The sequence below is a fragment of the Ursus americanus genome, chromosome 15, assembly GCF_024610735.1.
Source record: "Ursus americanus isolate L20-20 chromosome 15, mUrsAme1.1.p, whole genome shotgun sequence".
NCBI classification, from domain to species: Eukaryota; Metazoa; Chordata; class Mammalia; order Carnivora; family Ursidae; genus Ursus; species Ursus americanus.
Window position 1 is genome coordinate 5266219 of NC_142141.1, and position 24782 is coordinate 5291000.

At 35.5% G+C, this 24782-nt stretch overlaps 1 protein-coding gene across 4 annotated transcripts in view; it reads right to left on the reverse strand.

Moving 5' to 3' along the window:
• Window positions 1-3038: 3038 nt before the first annotated feature.
• CREBRF (CREB3 regulatory factor) overlaps window positions 3039-24782 on the reverse strand; it is a 54346-nt gene continuing 32602 nt past the window's right edge. For all 4 annotated transcript variants that reach the window (XM_045792123.2, XM_045792121.2, XM_087867807.1 and 1 more), the window contains exons 7-9: window positions 23445-23518; window positions 18340-18462; window positions 3039-8719 (exon numbers count right to left, since the gene is read on the reverse strand). In XM_045792123.2, coding sequence (XP_045648079.1) covers window positions 8604-8719; window positions 18340-18462; window positions 23445-23518 — 313 coding nt within the window. In that variant the 3' untranslated portion in view covers window positions 3039-8603. The remainder of the gene's footprint in view (window positions 8720-18339; window positions 18463-23444; window positions 23519-24782) is intronic.

The window sequence follows — 24782 nt, forward strand, 5'->3', positions numbered from 1 at the left end:
AATGGAAGTGCTAGTTGAAGAATATGTGCATTTTAAAATTTAGATACATACTACCAAATTGCTCTTCAGAGAGGTTCTATCAATTTACACTCCCACAGCAGTGCGGTACAAATGCCTGCTTTCCCACGGTCTTGCCAACGTGCTGTGTTAACAAATCCTAGGATTTTTGCCAATTTGATTACGTGAAAAATGCCATCTTCTAATTTGCATTGCTCTTATCATGAAGGAGTTTGAGTGCTATTTGTATTTACTTTCTCATTTCTCTATTGGGTAGTTGTTCTTTCACATATCAGTTTCCAGTAGGATTAGCCCTTAGAGATGAGCTTTTTGCATAGTCTATGGAATTTCTTTTTTTAAAATTTTTGTTTCACATAGAATTTATCAATCTTCATTTTTTTAAAAGATTTTATTTATTTATTTGACAGAGATAGAGACAGCCAGCGAGAGAGGGAACAAAAGCAAGGGGAGTGGGAGAGGAAGAAGCAGGCTTCCAGCGGAGGAGCCTGATGTGGGACTCGATCCCAGAACTCCAGGACCACGCTCTGAGCTGAAGGCAGACGCTTAACCGCTGTGCCACCCAGGCACCCCCTCAATCTTCATTTTTGGCTCCTGGATTTGGGATTCAAGTTAGAAAGGCCTCCCCACCCCCGCCTCACAGGTTTTAAAGGAATTGCCCACATTTCCTTCTGTTACCTGTTCATTTATACATTTTGAGATATATATTGGCACAGAGCCAACTTTTTTCTCCAGAGTCTCCCAGTTGTTCCCACCCTGTTTTCTGAAGAGTCCATTTTCTTCTCACTGGTTCTGGATGCTACATTTACCATAATAAATTATGTTTGAATCTATTTCTAGACCTTCCATTCTGTTCTATTGGCCCATTTATTTATGCCCCCAAATGACAGTTTTGTTTATAGTTTTATGTGTTTTAATGTGTTTGGATTAAATCTTTCTGCCCCCCCGCCCCCCCGCAGCATCTTCTAGCTATTATTTTTTTCCCCTATGAACTTTAAGTGGTTTTTTTTTTAACCCCATTGGTATATTTTGAGATAGCATTAAATTTTAATTTAATTTTGAGGACTGACAGCTTCATGTTGTTGGCCGCTTCAGTTCAAGAACTTGGGTCTTTCTTTCCATTTGTTCAAGTCTTCTGTGTCCTTCAGATAGAAGCTCCCTATTTTACGACACATGACCTTGGGCCCCTTTCACATCTGGCTTCTTGCTGGAAATTCCTAGCAACTGACAGTCTCTCTATAGTCCCTATGCAGCAATTAAAGAAGAGAACATAGCTCCCTTTTTCTCCACTCTCAGACGTGCTCCCGTCTAACAAAGAGACCCAATTCTAAGCCCTTAAGCTAGAGGCTATCTTCGAGGGATAGATGTACAGTGTGGTGACCCACACTTTCAATCACTGACTCCTGCCAATGCTATTTTGCTTCCGTCACCTTTACCCACAGATCCTGAGATTAGCTTTTGGTTACTACATCTGCTAGTTTTTGGGTTTAGTTCTGGTTTTCAGATTCTAAGCCCATTATTTCTCCCCTACACAGATATCCATTCAATTACTGCCCGTGATGTGGCCTGGTCCTTTAGGAGCATGAATTGTCTCTGAGTGCAGGAGCAGCCCAGAGTTTGAATTGGGGCTATCACATAAAAGCTGGGTCTGAGGTGAGTCCCCTTATCTAAGTCTATTCTCTTTTGTAAAATGGACATCACCACCCACCACCATCACTGCGCCTTTGAGAGCTGAGTTACCGGACAGGAAAGCACCTAGCAGGGGTTTAATGAATGCCAGCCACCCCCGCCTTCTAGACTTCCTAACACTCTTATTATTCGAAACCTTTCAGCTGGGATATTAAAGCACTTCTGAACTTGGTGTTTCTGGCTAAAGAGCTCTCCTGGTTCTGGAATCGCTGTGCATCACGAGGGGCAACTGAATGACCCTTTAAATAGGTGCTATCCACAAAATGTTTAGTTTCCTAAGGACTGTACTGACCTGGCTCACCCAGCTCCTTAAAAGTTCCCAGACCATGATGGAGGCTCCTGTGAGGAGTGGTCTCAATGGAGGTCAAGTCCATGAGAGGCTATCTCCACTCTGCTTTCTGACAATGTCACTCAAATGAAGCAAAAAGAACTTCGAGAATCCTGGGATGTCATGAACACAAGCCTGTCAATTCTTCTCTAGCATACCTTACTGGATGTGGTACCTGTGTCCTTTCAAGTATCTCGGCAATAATGTACCCAGAACCCTTTGCATGTGTAACAGCTTGTCTTATTCACATCCTGCCTCCCCTCAGCAAACTGTGAGTTCCTGGATGTCTCTCAAATCTCCTTATAGTCCAGTACCTAGCATAAGTCTTGGCAGAGCTTTGAAGGAGCACACTGCTTCAGTGGTGTTCATTCAGGTCCTGACTTAAGACTCTGTATATATGGGGGCACCAGGGTGGCTCAGTTGGTTAAAGGTCTGCCTTCAGCTCAGGTCATGATTCTAGGGTCCCGGGCTCCCTGCTCAGTGGGGGAGAGTGCTTCTCCCTCTCCCCCTCCCCCTGCTCATGCTCTCTCAAATAAATAAAATCTTAAAAAAAAAAAAAAAAAAAGACGACTCTGTGTATATGCCCAGCCTATCTCAGAGACTTACTTTGAATTATTAAACACATACAAACGTTTAAGTCAGGAGAGACTCAAAACAGTTTATTTCCCTTGCTTACCCAAAGAATCAAAGAGGAAAAAATACGGGTAAACTAAACTGTGCTCCAAACTATGAAGAATGCAAATGTTTTCATCAACAAAGAATTCTCTGTAATAGCCACATTTCACTAGAGTACTGAAAAATCAGCCCCAAGTGTCCCAAATGTTAGCTCTTTATGCCCTACACCAAGAGAGGGGCAGCACAATCCACAGTTCACAGCTAGTCGCAGGCTGTCTGCAGTCTGGGATTTCTCTGCAGTGGGTTATCTTGAAGAGGAGCAGCCGGTTACCTTGGTAAGGGACAGAAAAGCAACAGAGAAAGGGCGAAAACAGGAGGCAAACAATTCAAAACCTTTTCATCTTTTTTTATTTTAAATTACAAAGGATGTTGCATACACTGATGAATCTGTATCTGACTAGAAGTGCTGAGGGGTTGGAAGGTGACAGAAAACAAAGGCAACATTTGAATTGCCTTTTCTTCTGAAAAGAAAAACTGCACAACTATTAACCAACATTTAATAGAATAATTTTTAAACAGCTCATGCGTCAACAAGATAAAATTCTTTCTAGACAAAAGACAAGACTGAATCCAATAAAAAGTTTCATAGCTCCAGTTGGGGGAATGGGGAAACAAAACTACAGAATATTTATGATAGCATTACAAACAGGATCCTACGCCACTATGCAAAAGAGGTTGCCACATTGTATGAACAAATGCTCTGAATTCTTGCCCTTCCGCTCTTCTTTTGTGACTTCTTATGTGCAGTCAGCCCTAGTATCACTGTTAATCACAAATGCTAAGTTATAGGACAAATCCTAGGGAAAGAAGGTAAAAAAAAAAAAAAAGCAGGCAGTGGAATACAGTGTCATAAAAATGTGGTGGAAAGGCAGATACAGTACACACATACACATTTCTGTTATTTGGTTCCGAAAAAAACAAAGGGTGCAGGGCAAGACACAGTAATCAGTCCCGCTCCCATCCACCCAAAATTTAATTAACTACACCATTGTGTTTACATTGTTACGAAAGAGGCAAACCTAGTTCACCCAAACTTGGCACACTGAAATATCCAACTCTGATGTGCTTTACTAATCACCAAGTCTTCAATTCCAAAATACTATTTGGAAGTAGTTTTAAGGGTCTACTCCCTCCTACTACACCCTAACCTCTCTTTTTCTAAAGAAAAATGGCAATTTGGCATAATTCAGTTCCTAGGTGTAATTTCTACAATTTGCGGTCAGTTTACTAAGCATGAGGATTATGCTTCAACACATAATCCCACTTGCCTATGGAAGTGTAAAACTGTCAGTAGTACATTTTCATCATCTTTCCCCAACATGCTTATTCCTTAAAACGAAACAACCATTCCTACAGTTGACATTCATTGTTACATCCCAATGTGTTTGAAATATTAAAAAAACATGGAGTCATCTTCTCATAATGCCCTTATTAAGATTACAAAGATTACAAAAGAATCCACAAGTATTACGGCACTGTGTGAGACTTATTTGTCATGATCCAAGGGAAGAACAAGACTGCATTTCTGTGCAAAGTTGTGGAAATGGCCTCAGTTCCATGGGAAATGGTATTCCACAATAGACTTCACTAGAAGGATAATTGAAACCTTTTACTTTAACACTGAAAGCATAATTCAATGCATTCTCAAAATTCAAGTTTCAAGATTTGGAGAGATGCTAACATTCTCTTACATAATTAATTAGAAAATACTTGAACAGAATTGTAGGAAGACTATATAAAGAAAGGGAACATAAGCTTTTGTTAATTCCTGCTGAAGGCAACTTGAATTTGTTTCTTAGAAAGTTAACTAAATCTTAGCAGCTAAAATATTTTTAAATGTATGGAATAAAGAAAAGCACATCCATTCTTGACATTTTGGTGAATAAACTAACAGCTTTATTAATGAAGGCAAACATCAGATAATTGTATGAATATTATATATAAAAAAAGAAATCCAAACTAACAGCATTGTATTTCAAAAGTACTGTACTTCTGTTTCTTTTAAAGAGACTTGTCATCTGTTTTATAAAACAAACAAAACGGGTATTCTTCTCCTAAAAAATTCTGGAAAGATGAAATAGTCAATTTCAAGCTGATGAACTGAACACACCTTTCTTTAAATGCAGACTATTGCTAAGGAGCAAATCAAGTCAAGCATCAGAAAGAAGATGTAGGACAAATTCATGAAAGTCAGAAACAAGGGATGTAGTGAAATTACTGCTAGTCTTTCCCTCTCATATTTAAAGACCATTCAAAACTGGTCTTTCATACAAATATAAAATAACTATAAAGAGAGGGAATTGGAAACCATACCCATCTGAAATCCTTCATGATGTTTTTATAATTGCTCTGATTCTCTTACCAAAAAGGTCAAAGTGAAAGATTTAGGGAGTGGAAGGGAATGAAGACGTTAAGTTTAAATGTACAAGTAAGGCACAATATAAAGCCACATCATAATCTGTCATGAAGGATATAGGAAAGGACAAGAATCATACATGGTACAGTAGAACAAGCAATCATATTGACTGAAAAAGTGTGGCACCCAATTCAAAACTCAGACAAGATCTTAACAAGAACAACTGGACAGCATGCTTTCATATGGAGACAAACTCTATAAAGAATCCAGTGTATCTGAAACGAGGAAGAACGTTTTTTGTATTTTTTTTTAAATCATAGTAGTACTAGAGTCAAAGTTTATAATTGCTTTTGGAACAATGGGTTTATCTGAGGTGAATTCACAATGCCTTCACTTAAAGTAAGATTCTGGACTTCATTATGAGCTATCTGTATACCATGTATGAACACAGAAAACCTTTAGAGAGCTCTTCTCTAATGATCTTCACCCAAAAATACATGCCACAATTTTCAAAAACAGAACATGTACAATTGTTGGGGTTTTTACGTTACCCTTATAAGATTTGTTTGTGTGATACACTAAACGTATATATTTTAATGACAATAGAGGAAGCAGATTATTACTGGCATTAAAGTACAACCATTTCTAGACGGTTTTAAATGCCACAGAGTCCCCTGGTTAAAATGTAAAGCTGCACAGCTTGCCTATGTCATCTTTATGATAAAGTTAAAACAGCAAGAGGATTTAACTTTCACTCTACATTTTACTGCCAGGTTTTTATTTAGATCAAGTATCGCTGCAGCATTCTGACCAGCCCAGATTTAGCAGCAAATGGCAGGAATCATATAAAATGCAATTTTTTTTTAACAAAGTGCTTTTCTAAGATATACATACATATATAAATAGGTACAAAATAAAGTGTCAACATTAAAAAGCTCAACTATTTAAAAGCTTTTAACTATTTAACTTAAGTAGTACATATAAAACACTGAAATGCAAGGATATGGAATCTACTAAAACAGATTCAAAGTCTTTTTCTTTTTTTTTTTTTTTGAAATGCAAGACCAAAAAATCAAATTCTGGTTTGCAGACAGGAAAAAGTATCAAAAACCAGAATTCCTAACAGAGCAGCTAGAAAGGGGCAATTTTATAAACCTCATCAGCTGAATCTCTATCATGAAGTGATTTTCACCTGATTGCAAAACTGCCACATTTTGGAACATGTTTCAATTTACTAAACACACTCTGTCAAAACTTCACGTACTTCTAAGTTATAAGCCTGTGCCTTGCCTTCTCCCATCTAAAAAGGAAAAACTTTAAACAATGAGCTTACATTCTTTTAAACCATTAGCTCTGAGCTTCTCATCTGTTTAGCACGAATGCACTAACCAGGTACATTTCCAGCAAGCACACGGGAAAATCTTGTGCATCACAGTTCGGCTAAGGTGTTAAGACAGTCCTTCTAGGAGTTTCCTTTTCATGATGTCAAAGAAGCATATAAGCAACATTGTTCAGTTGTTACTGTGTGTTTTAGAATCAAACTTTATAAGCTATAGCTTCATATGCTATGGCTTACAAATGGGGGGCAGGAGGGGGAAGGGGATAAAGTAGAAGAAAAGGAAACACACTAAAAGACAAAATATAATTAAGGAATAAATTCTCCAGGGGGTAATGGAGAAACAGTTGGAGAAATAGATAATTTTCCAGCAGCTAGGTCTGAAATTTTTGGTTTGTTTTTTTTTTTCTGGCTAGATAGGATCTTTTTTAAAGTATAGTTTTTAAGCCACCAGTTTTCAGAGTTCAAAACACAAGATTTGAGATCAAACAGTAAGAGAGACAGAATGGAAAGATCTGTGGGGAAGGTTTATAATGCTGCCTTGACACAAGAAATTTCTCATCAAGAGATAAAGCTTTAACGCAGTTAAAACACTGACTAATGAAGCTGTTTTATGTGAGCAAAAAAGAGCACCTAAAAACTAAATGTGTTAATATTTCTCAGTTCTAGAAACTATAGAAGAAGTCACATGTAAGTTTGAAGAAGCTAGTTTGAAAATACCTGTACAAAAATATAAAAATCTATAAATTGTTTTTGTTTTAAGCTTGTGTTGATCTTTGAAAATATTACATGCACAATAATACATCAATTGGAAAAGTGGCAACTAAAGAATTAGATATTTTTAGCTTTTTTCTTTCTTTACATATATATATATACATAATACAATAAAAATAATCTGTATTTTGGTTGTTTGGTGGAAGTATACTACAATAAGCTAAATAAACTTTTTAATTTTCAAGGTCAAAAACTATTTTACCAATAGCTTACTAAAATGAAATATATTAAAATTTCCTACAATAAGTGCAGAAATAAAAAGACTTACAGACATCTAAATGGCCACCAACTTATCTACTATGGAAGCGAACTAGAGGAACAGCAAAATAATATTTGTGTGTGTGGATGCTCCTTCTGTAGATAATTGGACCCAAACAGAAATAAAATTCACAGTTCAGTAAGATCCCTAACCCTGACCTTTTCATTTTTCTTTTTTTCTCCTTTTTTTTTTTCATACATTCATACAGTATCATGTAAGCTGTGCAAAACTTTACTTAGACTGGCAGTTTGCCATATCAGTTGCATTTGTCTTTGGTACAAAAAATAAAACAATCGCAATAATGTGCAAGTATTTGTCTTCTTCCGGTCAAGTACCGAAATATGAGTTTTCTAGAGCCATCTTTTTTTTGTTTGTTTTTTGTTTTGTTTTTTATACAATACACAGACTCTGTGGCATATATCTACATTTCAACATAGTCCTATATACATTCAAAAAATTTGAAAAAGAGTTGGAACAAAAAAACATTTAAACCCCATAATTTTTCCATCTATATATCTTGTGTTTCCTCATTAGGGTTTTCATCATACAAAATATTACCAGTTTTATAGTTTCCCCAAAATACAAGGCACAAAGAATATGCTTTTTTTTCTTACTTGCACAGACATTATATATATATTTATATATATTTATATATACCATATTGAGCTCGGAAAATGAACTTCTAATATGGCACATGGGCGTGAGTGCTGGGTTGTGCCATGTACAAGTGAGATTAATGGTTGTGGAAAATTAGAACAAAAGGAATAATTCTAAAAACAATCTAAACTGACTGTTTAAAAAAATGCTTCCTCAATTTTTTTGTGTGTGGTTCAGAGCATAAACCTGCCACAATATTTGGCATTTACTAGTATCTTCGCTCCTCCCAAATGTTTTACTTTAACAGATTTTTGCAATCTGTAGCTAAACATTTACTTAAAAGTGTGTTTCGATTCTGATGCCGGTAGCAGTTTTAACCATGGTTTATGCTCTGAAAATGCAATAATCAAGTATTTTGGATCATGCTTCACTTATGCTACTTAGTTCTTAAAACAATGTAACCTAATCGTAAATGTTTACATAATGCTAAACTGACATGCAAAACAGAATGAAAATTTACAATGAATAACATGACAAACACAGACATTTCTGACCAGTGGTCCAATGAGGCTGATTACACTTTTGATGTTGGTATCCTTAGTCCTACAAGGCCTCCAGTGGGATTGCCTTCTGCAGTCTTCTCTAACACTTGGTTAACAAATTCTGAGGTTTGCCCAGCAACTGGGAGACCTGAGGAAAAAGAAATAAGGCACACTCAGGCACAGATACGGAGAGGGCATGAAAGGAAGGTTAGGAGTAGGCAGATCTGGGGATCAGGGGTGGCCCCCAAGCTTGATACTGGGTCCCAGCCAAGTACTCTCAGCTGCTCGCTACTGCAAGCCAGAAATTAATTCTACTCACCAGATTAGAGCTTACAATTTTTTACATTAGAAAGGTCAAACCAAGAATGAAGAATCGTTAATCAGCATTTTCAAGTGCGGTAGATGACAAGCAGCAGCAGTCCAAATAATAGTCCAAACCCAAACCCCACACCTATCAACAAGCACTGTTGTTCCTCAACTGACCATATTCGCCCTGTTTTGCCAGCCAGTCTCTTCCGACTGCTCCAGCCTCAGTGCGTCCCATGGGTGGCCTTTACCCACCCAACTGAAAAAACTGACCTGAAGGATGTTTTATAACTCCTGGATTAAGTTTATGTTTCTTTTTCATCATTTTAAAGAAAAGTGAATGAATAAACAAAGTTGGAAGAGAAGAGGGAAAAAAGGTAGGAGAGTGTGTAAGTTTAATTTTTTTGTCTTCCTCATCTTCTACAGCTGAGGTCAAAGATACTTCAAATCAGTAAGTCAAATAATGGAGGTATAAGCATGTTTTAAAAGTAATGAGAAAATAAATGATTAAAATGAAATGGAAATCGAAAAATATCTAGTCGTTGCTCATAGGAAGAAGTTAAAAGATACTGTAAAAAACAGAGAACTGATGCTATCTCAGCCATGTGATTAAAGGTAGCATGACCAATCATGGGACAAACTGATAATATGTACCTCTTGACTGATGGAATGACAAGGATAATCACCTATGATGATTCTTGCCAAAAAAATTTAACTGCATCTAGTCAGGAAACAGACAACTCCAGATGCTGGGACATTTTACAGGATCAACTACCTGAATTTTTCATGGAAAAAAAAAAGGCTGGTAGACTGATCTAAAGGAGACAAAAAGATATAAATAAATGCAATGCATGATCCTTAACAAACAAACAAAAAGGCTATAAAGGACATCATTGAGACAAATGGAGAGGTTTCTATATGGACTCCATATAGACACTATAAGAGTGTTGAAGTACTTGGGTGTGATACTGGTACTGTGCCTAAGTAAGAAAATGTCCTTGTTCTTGAAAAACACATGCCTGAAGTAGTTACAGATGAAGGATCTGTTCAGAAGTTACTTTCAAATACTTAGGAATAAAAATATGTAGATACAGACAAAAATAAAACAAATGCACCAAAATATTAACAACTGGTGAATCTAGTTGAATGATACGCAGAAGTTCATACCATTTCTACTTTTCTTATAGGATTGAAATCTTAAATGAAAAGTTAAGGGGAAAAATTAAATATACATGTTATGTTAAAGATTCAACTCACAAGTCAAAAATGAAGAGCTTACAAATTATCAGAGAACACATACAAAACTGAAACTATAATAGTGGATCATACAGTGAATGATATAAAAAGGAAAAAGCCATATGAACAAAGCCTAACATCTTTTGATGACAAAACTAAAATCAAACATGTATCAACAAAAAATGACCCAAACTCACCTATTAAAAAAAAAAAACCTCCCAGTCTAATAAAATCCAACTTTATGCTATGTATAAAAATCTAAAAGTGAATTTTATGCTATACTTATCAAAATTAAATTTTAATTTAAAATGTTTTTAAAAGAGATACATCTAGTATAGGGTGATTCAGAAAGATTGAAAATTAAAGGGTAGGCAAAGGGATACTAAGCAAATATAAATAATAAGAAAGCTATATTCACGATTGCAATATCAGACAGATCTGAATTCAGAGAAAAAGTTATAAACAAGACCAAAGAAGTATGCTTTGTGATGATAAAGATGATAATAAATAATGAAGATCTAGCAGTAAGGAATCCTATTCAAGCAAAACCACAGAAAATATGAGAAGAAAACTGAAACACATTAGCAGGGACCTTTCTCAGTTTTACAGAGAGTAAATGGACACCTTTTACAAAAATAAAAAGGAAAAAAAGACCCAATTAAGATTACCTAATCAACATATAATGGAGTCTTAACATAAAACAGAAAATACATCTACTTTTCAAATGTCCACAGAACATTTAATTAGGTTGTAATAAACATAATATAAATAAATGTAACCATGTTAGGTAGCTACAAAAATCTTAATAAATCACAAAAAAGAGAAGTTAATAACAAAACTAGAAAATAACTGGAAAATTTTAAATCTTCCTCAAACAACTCTTGGGCCACAGAGTAAATCAAACCTAACATTTCAAAGTATTCAGAAAACAAATAGGACACATTAGAATTTATGACATATAGCTAAGGCAGCTCTCAGAATTTCAAGGGTTTTTAATTATATTAATGAACAAGAAAGAATAAAAAAGAACTGAATTAAGCATCGACCTGAAGAAATTAGAAGAACTGACGAATTCAAGAGCTGGTTCTTTGGGGGGAAAGTAGAACCACATGTAATTAACCAATTCAAGCAGCGAAGGCAAACACAGTAGACATAAAGTAAGAAATGAAAATGAAGCACTAGCCACTGATACAGAGGCTATTAAAAAAACAAAGACAATTTTAATAAATCTGAGGGCATGGATGAAGTGGATAATTTTCTAGGAATATACAAATTATCAAACTGACTCCAGAAGAGCTTGTAATCTGACATACAAATTATCACAGAGGACATAGATAAAGTTTTCAAAGAGTTAATCACAAAAACACACTGGACCAGATAGTTTCAAAGAGTATTATTCTACCAAATATTTAAGAAAGTTAAACTCCAATTGATTTAAAGTGGTCCAGAGGGGAATTCTGGAAAGACTGTTGTATGGTAGCATAGATTTTTAAACTCCTCAATGCCCCATATAAAAACAGAAAATAAACAGAAAAACCATAAACCCATGGAAAACATTAACAAGTGACAACATATCTCCACAAACCCCAAAATTCAAAAGGGTGGAAACAAATTACCGAAAGTTACAAGACCTGTATGGCATTAACATTACCAATATTTGTGCAGGATGAATCAAGGGGACTAACGGACCTGAGAACAAAAGAAGTTGAAAACAGCCAACAGGTTACTCACTGGAAGCCACAGGAGACCAACATGAGAACAGCTGAAGCTATTAAAGACTGTCCAAATGAATGGAGTACAAGGTGAGTGTGAGAGGACAACAGTAAGATGCTGAGGGGCTAGAGCAGTCTAGCTGTGTGAACTAAAAACTGACCAACCAGGACTCCCTTGCAGGACAGGAGCCAGGATTGGTAAGAATCAAAATTGGGAAAGACAGGAACAACAGATATGAAATAAAAAGCTGGTCCAGATAAAATGGGAGAGGAGCACAGAACAAGGAATTTCAGAAAGCAGGCTACCACGTACACCTGCCCTGCCACAAGTTCCTCTTCTTGCCCTTGCTTGACTGTGGGCTAGCGACATACAATGTACCAAAGAATTCCCCTCAAACCTGCTTTTGAACATCACCGCTACCTCCAATAAAAGCACTTGCCCACAGGTTCCTTTGTTTTTCTCCCACTAGCTCTGTCTGTCTCCTCCACTCCTGCTTTGTCGAACCCTCTCTCTTACTGCTCCCTCCATGTGGCTCCCTTCTAGCATGTGGGGACTTCATTTCTCTAGGGTAAACTTTCTTCCTGCTCCTCTCCTGTGTCCCCTTCTTAGGTTCGATTGAATGACCATCTCATAAACGAATATAAAACAGAGGACTCTAAAATTTGAAGTTAGGAAAGCAATCCCGAACTAAACTTTCTTTTCAAGGTTTAGAAAAAAGTTTTACATGTATTAAAGTCAAAAATCCCATAAAAAGTTATTGTAAGTGGGGCGGCTGGGTGGTTCAGTCAGTTAAGCATCTGCCTATGGCTCAGGTCATGATCTCAGGGTCCTGGGATCAAGCCTGCGTTGGGCTCCCTGCTCAGCAGGGAGTCTGCTTCTCCCTCTCCCTCTGTCCCCACCCCCTACTCATGTTCTCTCTCTCTCCCTTTCAAATGGATAAATAAAATCTTTTTTAAAAATGTTATTATAAGATAAAAAAGAAGAAGATTCCTACAAACAATGAAAGTGTGCCTGAAAGATATGACCATATCCCACTATTATTATCCCAAATGGTCACAACCCACTATTATTTCAGAATGAACTCAATGATTTTCAAAATGAACTAAAAGACAATAAAGAAAATGTAACATGAAAGAACAAAAATCAGAAATAGAAAAACTCAGAAAAGAATTGGGATAAAAAATTAATTCCTGAAATTAAGACAAAACTAAAAGAAAATGGCAACCTATGGAATGGAAGACAATATTTGCAAATATCTTACCAGATAAAGGGCTAGTATCCAAAATCTGTAAAGAACTTATCAAACTCAAAAACCAAAAAACAAATAATCCAGTCAAGAAATAGGCAGAAGACATGAAGAGACACTTCTCCAAGAAGAAATACAAATGGCTAACAGACACAGGACAAAATGCTCAACATCACTCGGCATCAGGGAAATACAAATCAAAACCACAATAAGATACTACCAACTTACACTGGTCAAAATGGCTAAAATGAACAACTCAGGAAACAACAGATGTTGCTGAAGGGGAACCCTCTTACAGTGTTGGTGGGAATGCAAAATGGTGCAGCCACTTTGGAAAACAGCATGGAAGTTCCTCAAAAAGTTAAAAATAGAACTACCCTATGATCCAGCAATTGCACTACTAGGTATTTATCCAAAGGATACACACACAGTGATTCCAAGGGGCACGTACACCCCAATGTTTATAGCACCCATGTCCACAATAGCCAAAATATGGAAAGAGCCCAGATGTCCATCAACAGATGAATAAAGAAGATGTGGTATGTATACACACACACACGTATGTATATATATATATATATATATATATATATATATATATATATATATATACACACACACACACACACACACACACATATATATATATATACATACACACACACACACATACACACAATGGACTATTACTCAGCCATCAAAAAGAATGAAATCTTGCCATTTGCAACAATGTGGAAGGAACTAGAGGGTATTATGCTAAGTGAAATAAGTCAGTCAGAGAAAGACAAATACCACATGATTTCACTCATATGTGGAATTTAAGAAACAAAATACATGAACATAGTGAAAGGGAAGGAAAAATAAAATAAGATGAAAATAGAGAGAGGCAAACCATAAGAGACACTGCACTCTAGGAAACAAAGTGAAGATTGCTGGAGGGGAGGTGGGTGGGGGGATGGGGTAATTGGATGATGGGCATTAAGGAGGACAACTGATGCATCAGTTGTATCACTAAATTCTATGTCTGAAACTAATAATACAGTAAATGTAAACTAAATTGAATTTAAATAATTTTTTAAAAAGACAAAACCAAAAAAACCCCACAAGAGCAGCAAATAAACACAACGTTTTTAAGAGAAACAGGTGTAAAGGAGAAAGAACTTTAAAATAAAAAAGAAATTAAGAGATTAAAAAATTGATCAAAAGTGAATTTACCTCAGAAAATACTAAATATAGGCAAAGAAGATCCACCCCACAAATAATAAGTCCCTGAACAACAACAACAACAACAACAAACAAAGCAAGGAGGGTGCCTGGGTGAGTCAGTGAGTTAAGCGTCTCTTGATCTCAGCTCAGGTCTTGATCAGGGTCATGAGTTCAAGCCCTGCACTGGAGACCACGCCCAGCTTAAAAAAACAAAACCAAAGCAAGGAAACAGGTCAAATACTAAAAAGATCTGAACTACATATTGAAAGAGCACAGTGCACACATGAGAATATCAACCTAAAACGACTAACCCCAAGACAAAGTCTAGCGAAATTACTGGGAATTAAAGAAAAAGAAAAAATCCTGTTGACGTCTTGGCAAAAATAGCAAATGAGTTATAAGCAAAAAAAAGTTGGGCAACTATTAGCTTTTTTTCCCCCCCAATTATCAGCTTTTTAATAGCAACATTTTAAGCCAAAAGAAAAACAGTAAAACAAATTTAAAATAAGGAAAGAAAATGTGAGTCAAGGATTTTGAATCTGATAAAACTGACTTTTGGATGTAAAAAGAATATACAAACTTATCAATATACAAGGCCTTTATATTTAAAAATAAAAAGGTAAAAAGAATCTTTACTTGTAGTGTTAAGTTCCTCCCTCTACCTGATAAAGGAACTGAAAATGATTTTAAAGAACATGAAAGGAATGCACTGAACGAATACATAAAAATATTAAAAAAGCATCAATCCATTTGAAGAAAATGTCAAGCAAATTCACCAGGACTTCCTATTTGGGTACTGAATTAATCTACGTAGAGGTAAAAGTAACTGGTGTTTAGGAAAGTATTGATATTTAGGATCTACTCTTTCTTTGCCTAAGATTATTCTCCATATAAATATAGCTTTGTTCAAAATAGACTTTTGACCTTTCAGAGTGTTAATTTTTTGTATAAATATACTGTCCTTAGTTTTGTTTCATTTTATACGTACTCTATTTTGATATGTATTTACAACTCTACTTTTGCATTTTCAATTCATTCTACTATTCTATGAAGTTACCTGGTCACTATTTATAAGTCATTTTCCAAAGCTTAGCAAAAAGAATTAACTACTGATAAGAAATAATTATTTCAGAATGAACTCAATGAAATGCCACACCATTTGGAATACTGAAACAGAAAAATTGTATCTATTTTGTTAGTCAATTATATCACAAAGAATCATCAAGTTAATACTATGTTGTAAACATGCAACTTAAGCATTTGACTAATTTTTTTTTTTAAAGATTTTATTTATTTATGTGACAGACAGCCAGCGAGAGAGGGAACACAGCAGGGGAGTGGGAGAGGAAGAAGCAGGCTCCCAGCCCAGGAGCCCGACGTGGGACTCGATCCTGGAACGCCAGGGTCACGCCCTGAGCCGAAGGCAGACGCTTAACGACTGCGCTACCCAGGTGCCCCGCATTTGACTAATTTTAACTGGCTTTGTCATGAACAAAATCTTCAATTTTCTAAAACATGAATGATGGCTTACAGGAACAAGGTGGAAATAAAACTCTTTTTAAAAAAATCTAAATGCTGGGACGCCTGGGTGGCTCAGTCGTTAAGCTTCTGCCTTCGGCTCAGGGTGTGATCCCAGAGTCCTGGGATCGAGCCCCACATCAAGCTCCCCCGCTGCGAGCCTGCTTCTTCCTCTCCCACTCCCCCTGCTTGTGTTCCCTCTCTCACTGGCTGTCTCTCTCTCTGTCAAATAAATAAATAAAATCTTAAAAAAAAAAAAAAAGACAGGAAGGAACAAAGGGAACTTAAAAAAAAATCTAAATGCTGAAGATGTAATATGGTAACATCGACAACTAATACTTATTGAGTATTGCGAATTTATGTGATCAGCAGGGTGCTAAGTGCTTTATATGCACTCTTTCCATTTAATCCACCCACTGTCCGTATTTTACAGATGAATAAAATTAGGCTGAGGGAAGTGAAGTCATTTCCCTAGGGTCCTCACGTAGTAAGTGGCAGGGCCAGGAGTTAAATCTAAAACTGATTAAATGCTCTGATTTTAACCACTACAACAAACAAGCTTTTGTTTTTTGAAAATATGATTTTAATTTTTAGACCAGTGGTTACTGCTAGAGTCACAGAGAAACCTAGCCTTTTTTGGTAAAAAGATAGGAAACAAGGCATGCACATCTAAGGTACCTTAAAATAAAGAAATGTTTCAAGAATGAAGATAAATGCTCAAAAGTGTTAAATGTTACAAAGAATGTCCAGACAAAGAAATTCTCAAGTAAGCCTACTGGATGAAGTGATTAGCGGGCCACAGGTGAACTACTCAGGTCAAATTCTACAGAGATGGGTGTCAGATTATAGGGCTAAGTGACGGCATGTGGAGGTACTGTGAGCACTGAAACTCGAAGAACTTACTTCTATGCCTGGTTCGGCCATTTATTAATTGTAAGACATGGCAAGTTACTTTAATACCTTGCTGTGTTTCTAATTCCTCGTTTGTAAAATCAGAATAATACCTCCTTCACAGAACTGTGAAAGTAGATGACTAACCAACCTTAACAGACAGATCCTGGATCACAGTAAATACCCAGTAAACGTTAGCTGTTTATCCCTTCCTAACACCTAAGGAATTCTTTCCGGGCTCTTGATCTCTCCTTTAAATCTTCTCCTTTGGCCTTCAAACATGAATGCTGTCATTCAAGAAACTCTATATGCATTGTTAATTTTATTAAAGATTCCAAATTATTCTTCAAAACACCAGAATACTTCACATTCAGTATGAACACAATGCTTACAAGAGAAACTAGTAATTGCAAAGGCATGTAAAACTTACTAATAAGTGCATGGAAGCATTCAATGTATATTTATTTTTTAATTAAAGAAAATGCAATCATTTTGGTACCTGTGAGAAGTATTTCTGTGTAAACAGAAATAAACTATTGCTCACTCTCCTCCATCTAAACATCCTGGTTTCTTCACAGCAATTGCCACCATTTGTAATTTTTTTTCCCGTTTATTCTTCGCCTTCCATTTTTAGACTACAAGCTTCCTAAGAGTAGTGACCAAATCTCTATTATTCATCCCTGTATCCCCCAACACCTGACATATAGTAGGCATTGAAGAAACTTCGATGAATGAATTTATAGTAACTGGAAGAAGAATTGTCTTAACGGAAACGCAAAAAAATTCCAAGATATTTACAATTTTTAAAAAATAGAACAATTTATAGTGTTTGTTACTCTAAAATTCAGGTAAGTATCTAAATAATTATTAAAAAGTAAGCTCAATTCCTTTAAGTGACCTGATTCAATACAAAGTCAGCATCCTGGGGAAAAATGAACTGGAAGAAAATTCTCAGGTAACTGAAGTTTGGCCACTCTACACAATGACTACATAAGAACCAGTTTTTAAAGACAGCCCTAGAATAAATATTGCTAAACAAAGAATATATAAAACAGCTGAGCTAATTTTATGATGCTTCAGGGTTTTCATAGATTGCACTATACTGCAATGTCCTTGGGATGCTACTCATCTGTAAGGTGATCTGCTCCTATGGCAGCTAAGCTCTTGCACCTCTAGAGTTCTCATGTTTGTATTAGCTACCTCTCCCCTCCCTGTCAGGTAATGCTCTGCCTCTGTTCCTCCTCATGTTATATAATCTGTTCAGGGAAAAAAACCCAGATAATTAAGTTTATTAGAATCCTGTGAACTGTATTACTGAGTATAACATATAGGTAAGAACCTCAACCAAAGTATAAATTGTAGGCTTGACAGCTCAGGGATCTTTATTTTTCCCATAAAAGATTAAAGTTGCTAGAAGTTCACCTATCCTAAGTGTTAAAACAGTTCAGTGATGAAGTCTAAATAACGTATTGTGGTAACTAGCAGTACATGTTTATGAATGCAAAATCTCAAAAGGACAAAACAACTTGTAAAGAAAAGTAACTACAATAAGAATATTTGAGTTTTTCCTTAAAAGAATGTTTAGTATCTCTTTAAATCATATATCTTACACTACATGTTACTGTTACAAATTTATCCAATATTCTTCTTACCAAGAGTATCTTTAATGAGCATTTCAAGCTTCTGCCCCATGTTGGGTCCTCTCTCCTCTCTTGGATTCTGTACTCGGTTTACAATCTCTTGCTTGATGGAGTTGATTACAAACAATAAATTATCTGGAAGATAGAACAAGACACTTGGAACATGTCACTAACATGGAAGAATTTGCTTCTTACTGTGTAATAACAGTTACTCAGTTAAAAAATGGAGAATTTGTAAGAAAATATAAAGTAGTGATGGTTATAAGCTTTTTTTAAAATTTGATTAGCCAACATATAGTATATCATTAGTTTCAGATGTTGAGTTTAGTTATAAGCTTTTTTTATCCAAAGAAACTAATTTCAAATGATGTGTCGGTTTTGATGACACACTGTATACACGTTATCAATGTCTACTATGCTGTAAGCAACTTGACTTAATTGTCTTCATGGCTTTAAGACCTATGATAGTGCCTGTATATTGAATCATAGGATCTTAATAAATGTTTATTAAATAAATCAAATGAAGTCCTTCAAGTCCTCCAAAGACAAAACTTTAAAAACTATCCCCAGTTTAAGAGAGTCAACCAAAAGTAAATAGAAGGAGGTAAATAATAAAGAGCAGAAATCAGTAAAACAGCAGAAACATAATACAGAGAAAGTTAACAAAGCTGAAAGTGGTTCCTTAAAAAAGAAAACAAAATTGATATCCACTCCCACCCCCATCCGTAGCTAAACAGATCGATCACCTATATCTGGAATGAAAAGGGGGTTATCACTTAAGAATCTAGAGCTATTGAAAGGATAATAAGAAAATGCTACGCCAACAAATTCAACAACTTGATAAAAATGGTCACATTTCTTGAAAATGTAACTTAAAAAAATTGACACAAGAAGAAATGAAAATCTGAACAGCTTATTTCAAGTAAAGGAATTAATTTATCCAAAAATATTCCCAAAGGAAAACCCAAAGGGTTTTAATGGAAAAGTGTATCAAATATACAATGAAGAAATAAAATTGATCTTATTAAACTTTTCAAAAAAGATGATGATCATGGCACAATTCACTCTATAAGGCCAAAATAGCCCAAATACCAAAACCTGACAAAGACATTACAAAAAAAGAAAAACACAGACCAATATCCCTCTTGAATATAGACACACAAATCCTTAACAAAATATTAACAAAAGAATCCAACTTAAAGTTTTAGAATCTTACAGAATATTTGCAATAGACTCTAATATAAAAAGGACAATATATCACAACCAATAGAGCTTATTCCAAGAATACAATGTTGGTTTAATATTCAAAAATCAGTTAATGTAACTTACCATATTAAGAGGTAAGTATGTAATATATTACCAGAATAAAGGACAATATGATTGCTCCAACAGATGAAAAGACCGTATGACAATATTCAACACCCATTCATGATAAATGAAACTAGAAAAAAAAGAGAACTTGAAGTGATAGAGGGCATCTCATCTTACAAAAAAGCCTACTGCCAACATCATACTTTAAGGTGAAAGGCTCCCCACCCCCGAGATTTTTTTTTTTTTTTTTGCCTCATTGCAATATCTAGGACATTGGACAGACATGGTGATTGCCTTGTTTGCAAAGGCATAAATATAAAAAAAAAAGAAATAAAGCCATCCCTATTTGCAGATGATGATTGCTTAAATAGAAAATCATAGGGCATCTACACACCTACCACTGGAACTAAAAAACAAATTTAGCAAGATAATGAGATACAAGAATAATATGCAAAAACCCATTTTATATATTAGCAGCAAAGTTAAAAAATAAAATTTCAAAAATGATTCCATTAACAGAGCGCCAAAAAATATAAAATACCCAGTAATAGATCTAACAAAGATGTTAAGCATTCTACACTGAAAACTATAAACAAGGCACAAATTAAAGGAGACTTAACAAATGGAAAGAGATACCAAGTTCATGGATTAAAGACTCCATTTTGTTAAAATGGTAATATTTCTCCAAATTAATCTACAGATTGAAAGCAGTCCTAATCAAAATTTTGGTAAGCTTTTTTGTAAAAAGTGATTCCAAAATTTTTATGGTCATGTAAATGACCTAGAATAGCCAATGCAACTTTGAAAAAACAAAACTGTAGGATTAAAAAAGAACTACACTTACCTGACTTAAGATTTACTATAGAACTACAGTAATCAAAATAGTTTGTATCCGCATAAAGGTAGACAAATGATCAATGAACAGAAGAGAGAGTCCAAAAGTAGACTCATACGTATAGGGTCAACTGATTTGACAAAGGTGAGAAAACAACTAAACAGGAAAAGGAAATTCTTTTTAATGAATGGTGTTTGATCAACTGGGTATTCATATGGAAAAAAACAAACATCAACTCTCACCCCACACCATTAATAAAAATTAACCTAAAACGGATCATAAACTTAAATGCAAAACCTAAAACTATATGAATTCTAGGAGAAAACATACAAGAAAATGTTTGCATTTTGGAGTCGGCAAAGTTTTTAAGAACACTAAAAATATGAAATATAAAAAGAAAAACTGGCAAATTGGAGTTCATCAAAATTAAAAATGTTTGCTCTTTGGTAGCTCTTGGGGTTACCCCAGTTTTCCATAACTTGGTTCATTTTCCAACTGGGGATGTCTAAGGGACATCCCTTCTCAGTGTGGTCTTTTATATTTACTTAGGCACTTGAGCTTTAGCAGAAATGATGATGAATTCATTAACTCCTGTGTTTACATACTGTTTGCTAACCCTTCTCCCTCTAACTGCCAAGTAAGTTCCACCGTAACATCTTAAATGGTATAAATTGTTTAATTCTAAAATAAAGGAGTTAGGCAGGGTATTGTGCTGTGCTTAATTCTATGTAGTACAAAACATATAATGCAGAATAACTAAGATCTTCAGAATATAAATAAGTAAACAAAAAGAATAAGGATAACGGAGTAAATGTTTCATAAAGTTTATTTCAAGATTCTTCCTGTTTCAATTTTTTAATGCTACAATATCCCTCTCCTTGTATGAAATTACAGTAGTTGTAGATGACGTTCTTCTTAAAGTCTTCACCTGGCAAAATATAAAGTTGGCAACCCTATAGTTCCCAAATCCCAAATTCTTTTTCAAATGTCACTGACTTGTGAATTACAAATCACAGAAACTATTGGGTTAATAGGTGGGCAGCGTATAGTAAGCGTTCCACAAAACAATAACAGACCAACTGACAGGTATTTCGAGGAATTGAGGGCACCATTCTCTTGAGAGATGTACCAGAAACTCCTGGAAGAATTTTCAAACTACATGTGGCAAACTGCACGAGAGCATCTCATGGGTTCTGAAATGACTTCTAAACAAATAGTTAAGGCTGGCTGTTCTTTCCCAGAAACTGGGGAAGAGGAGCTAGTAAAACAGAAGTGAAGACAAATAAATGAATGAGAAGATCCTCTTCCTTCATGCTAACTGAGAAGAAAATGGTACCTTTTTAAAGATGGGCCTTTTCCTACATGAAAATATAAGATGCTTTAAGTCAGCTTTAGAAACAAGAAAAATTTAAGACAGCTATCATAACTCAATTTGAGATAGAACAACACATCCAGAAACACACATATTCCTGGCCCTTACCAACTCCCCAGGTGTTCCCTACCCCAGAATATATTTACGTCACAGACCAAAGCATGTGTGTGTGGGGGGGTGCATTAGCATATATACAAATGCAAAAATATCTGGCTATACATAATTATGGATATACATATATACATAATTATGGATAAATACATTAACTGAACAACACACAGATAGATGCCTACAACTGTCCAAGGAAACACAGACCCAGAAGGCTCCCAATGGCCAACCACATCTCCCTGCAGCCTAAGTTATCTGGTTCTAAAATGGAATAAGAATGCCTAGGATATTGTAATCATTATGTGTATATATACTCACAGAGCTCAAGGTCAGAATGCTTCAACAGCAAGAAAGAATAATAGGAAAATGGGTAGAGTTCCTTTTCAACAAACCAACTATTGTTTTACCTAATTCATTTACCTGATGAGAATTCCTGAGTGACCATTAATATATAAAACCATCAGCTCATTTCACAAGTTGTAAACTTCACAATAGGAAATCCTCTTTCTGTCCTCATAAATGGAAACAAGATAATCAAGACAAAGAATTAAGAAAACTACACAAAGTTTACTGAGCACCTATGTGCCAAATGTCATGTTGGACTTCAGAAAATCTCTGAAAACAAATAATAACTGATCATTTTGCCACTCATCCACTTTCAGATACAACTTATTCCTATAAGCTATACAGTGAAGAAGACAATTATGATACCAGGCTTACGGAACAGTAAGACAGCAAGGAGGAAAGGAAAGGTGGTTCTTATTACAGAAGATCAAAACCAGAGCTTTCCAAACCTCTAGTGTGCTGTAAAAGGGTTGCAGGTGTTTAACACACAAAATCCTTTCAGTCCATAAGGGCCTCTGCTCCCATGAGCAGCCTACTCTGATAAATTCCAGGATGCCTTAGAGATGGTAATTTTTACATGTGCCATGCTGTGAAAGAGTGGGAGGTACAGATCTAAACCAACAATTCCCAAATAAGTGCTAAGATAGTTGCCTAGGAGTAATATGGGGTAGTGTTAAAAATGTGGACTGTTGAGTTCTACTTGCACAAATTCCAATTCATGGGATCTGGGGAGAAGCCCAGAAATCTGTACTTTTAACATGTACACAGATAATTCGAATGAGCAGTCAAATTTGTAAAATACAGACCTAAATTATCCACTCAGAGATTAAAATAAACACTAGTCACTAAAACTGGCTAACACGGCAACACAATTGTAAAATGAAGTAGGAGTTTACTGTGGTCACAAGTAGACAAGCTCTTTAGGGTAGAGAGGAGATTTGGCACAGGGAGCCACAGATACAAACAATCACTAAAAGAACATGAAGGAATAAGAATGAGTACGTAGCTTACTGAATGAACGAACAAAAAGGAGGCTGGCCTAAAACTTGGCAAGATACAGGGAAAGCAAATAACAAAACCAAAGAAAAAGAGAGTGGTCGGCAAAGTAATAGGAGATTAATCAAATTCTTAAAAGTTTAGGTTTACCATATTCTGTGTTGAGGCCCCATAATTTCACTTTATTAGCTTCATACTGGGCTTTTTTCTTTAATCGACAAGCCCTGTGAAAGGAAGGAGCAATTAGTTCACTTCTTTTTTTAAGTGAACATTCAGAATATACTTCTTCTTGCTGCTGTCAAACATATTCTAATAGCAACCAAAAATCACTGCCCATTGATGTTTATATCAAGGAACTCGGTTTCCAAAAAATATGCAATATATCATTAATCCAAACTGATTTTAAAAAATTTTAGCATACATCCAAAAATAAAATTATGACGAATACACTAAAATAAACAAAAACTGATAATACCAAGAAAATGTAAAGTAAGTGGAAACATCATATGTTGCTAATTGGGATATAAAATACTACATATTGCTACTTTGAAAAACAGTAATTTTTAAAAAAATTTATTATTTCAGAAATAGCTACTTTGGCAATTTCTTATAAAGTTAAACATATACTCCTGGGTATTTACCTAAGAGAAATGCAAACTTATGTTCACGCAAACACCTATAAGTGAATGTTTATGATGGCTTTATTCATAATTGGCAAAAAGTGGAAGCAGTCCCAATGTCCTTCAATTGGGAATGGATAAAGTGTAGTATATCCCACAAAGGAATACTATTCAGCAATAAAAAGGAACAAACTATTACCCCACTCAACAACATGGATCAACATGAATCTCAAATAAACCATGTTAAACCAAAGAAGCCAGACTCAAAAGGCTACATATATTATGATTCCACCTATATGACATTCTAGAAAAGGCAAAACTGTGGGGACAGGAAACAGATCAGTGGTTGGTGGGTGGAAGAAGGGGTTCCCTTTACAAGGAGGCATGAGGAAATTTTTTAAATGAATGATGGAAAATATTATCTTGATTGTGGTGGTGTTTATATGATTGGATACCTTTATCAAAACCCATAAAAGTGTACTGCAGAGGGGCCTGGGTGGCTCAGTTGGTTAAGCAACAGACTCTTGGTTTTGGCTTAGGTCGTGATTTCAGGGTTGTGAGATCGGGCTCCACATCAAGCTCCAATGCTCAACTCGGAGTCTGCTTGGGATTCTCTCTCTCCCTCTCCCTCTGCCCCACCCCCTGCTTGCATGCGCTCGCTCTCTTTCTCTCTTTCAAAACCCCATAAAAGTTTACATTAAAAGGTATACATTTTACCTCAAGTAAATCATACCCCAATAAAAAACCACAAAACAAAGAAAAAATAAAACTATGATAAATTTTTTTCATTTTTATAATATAATCCACTTGAGTCCATTCACCTCTCCCCTGTAAAAGCATAACACCATCTTTTGGTATTATGAAGCAT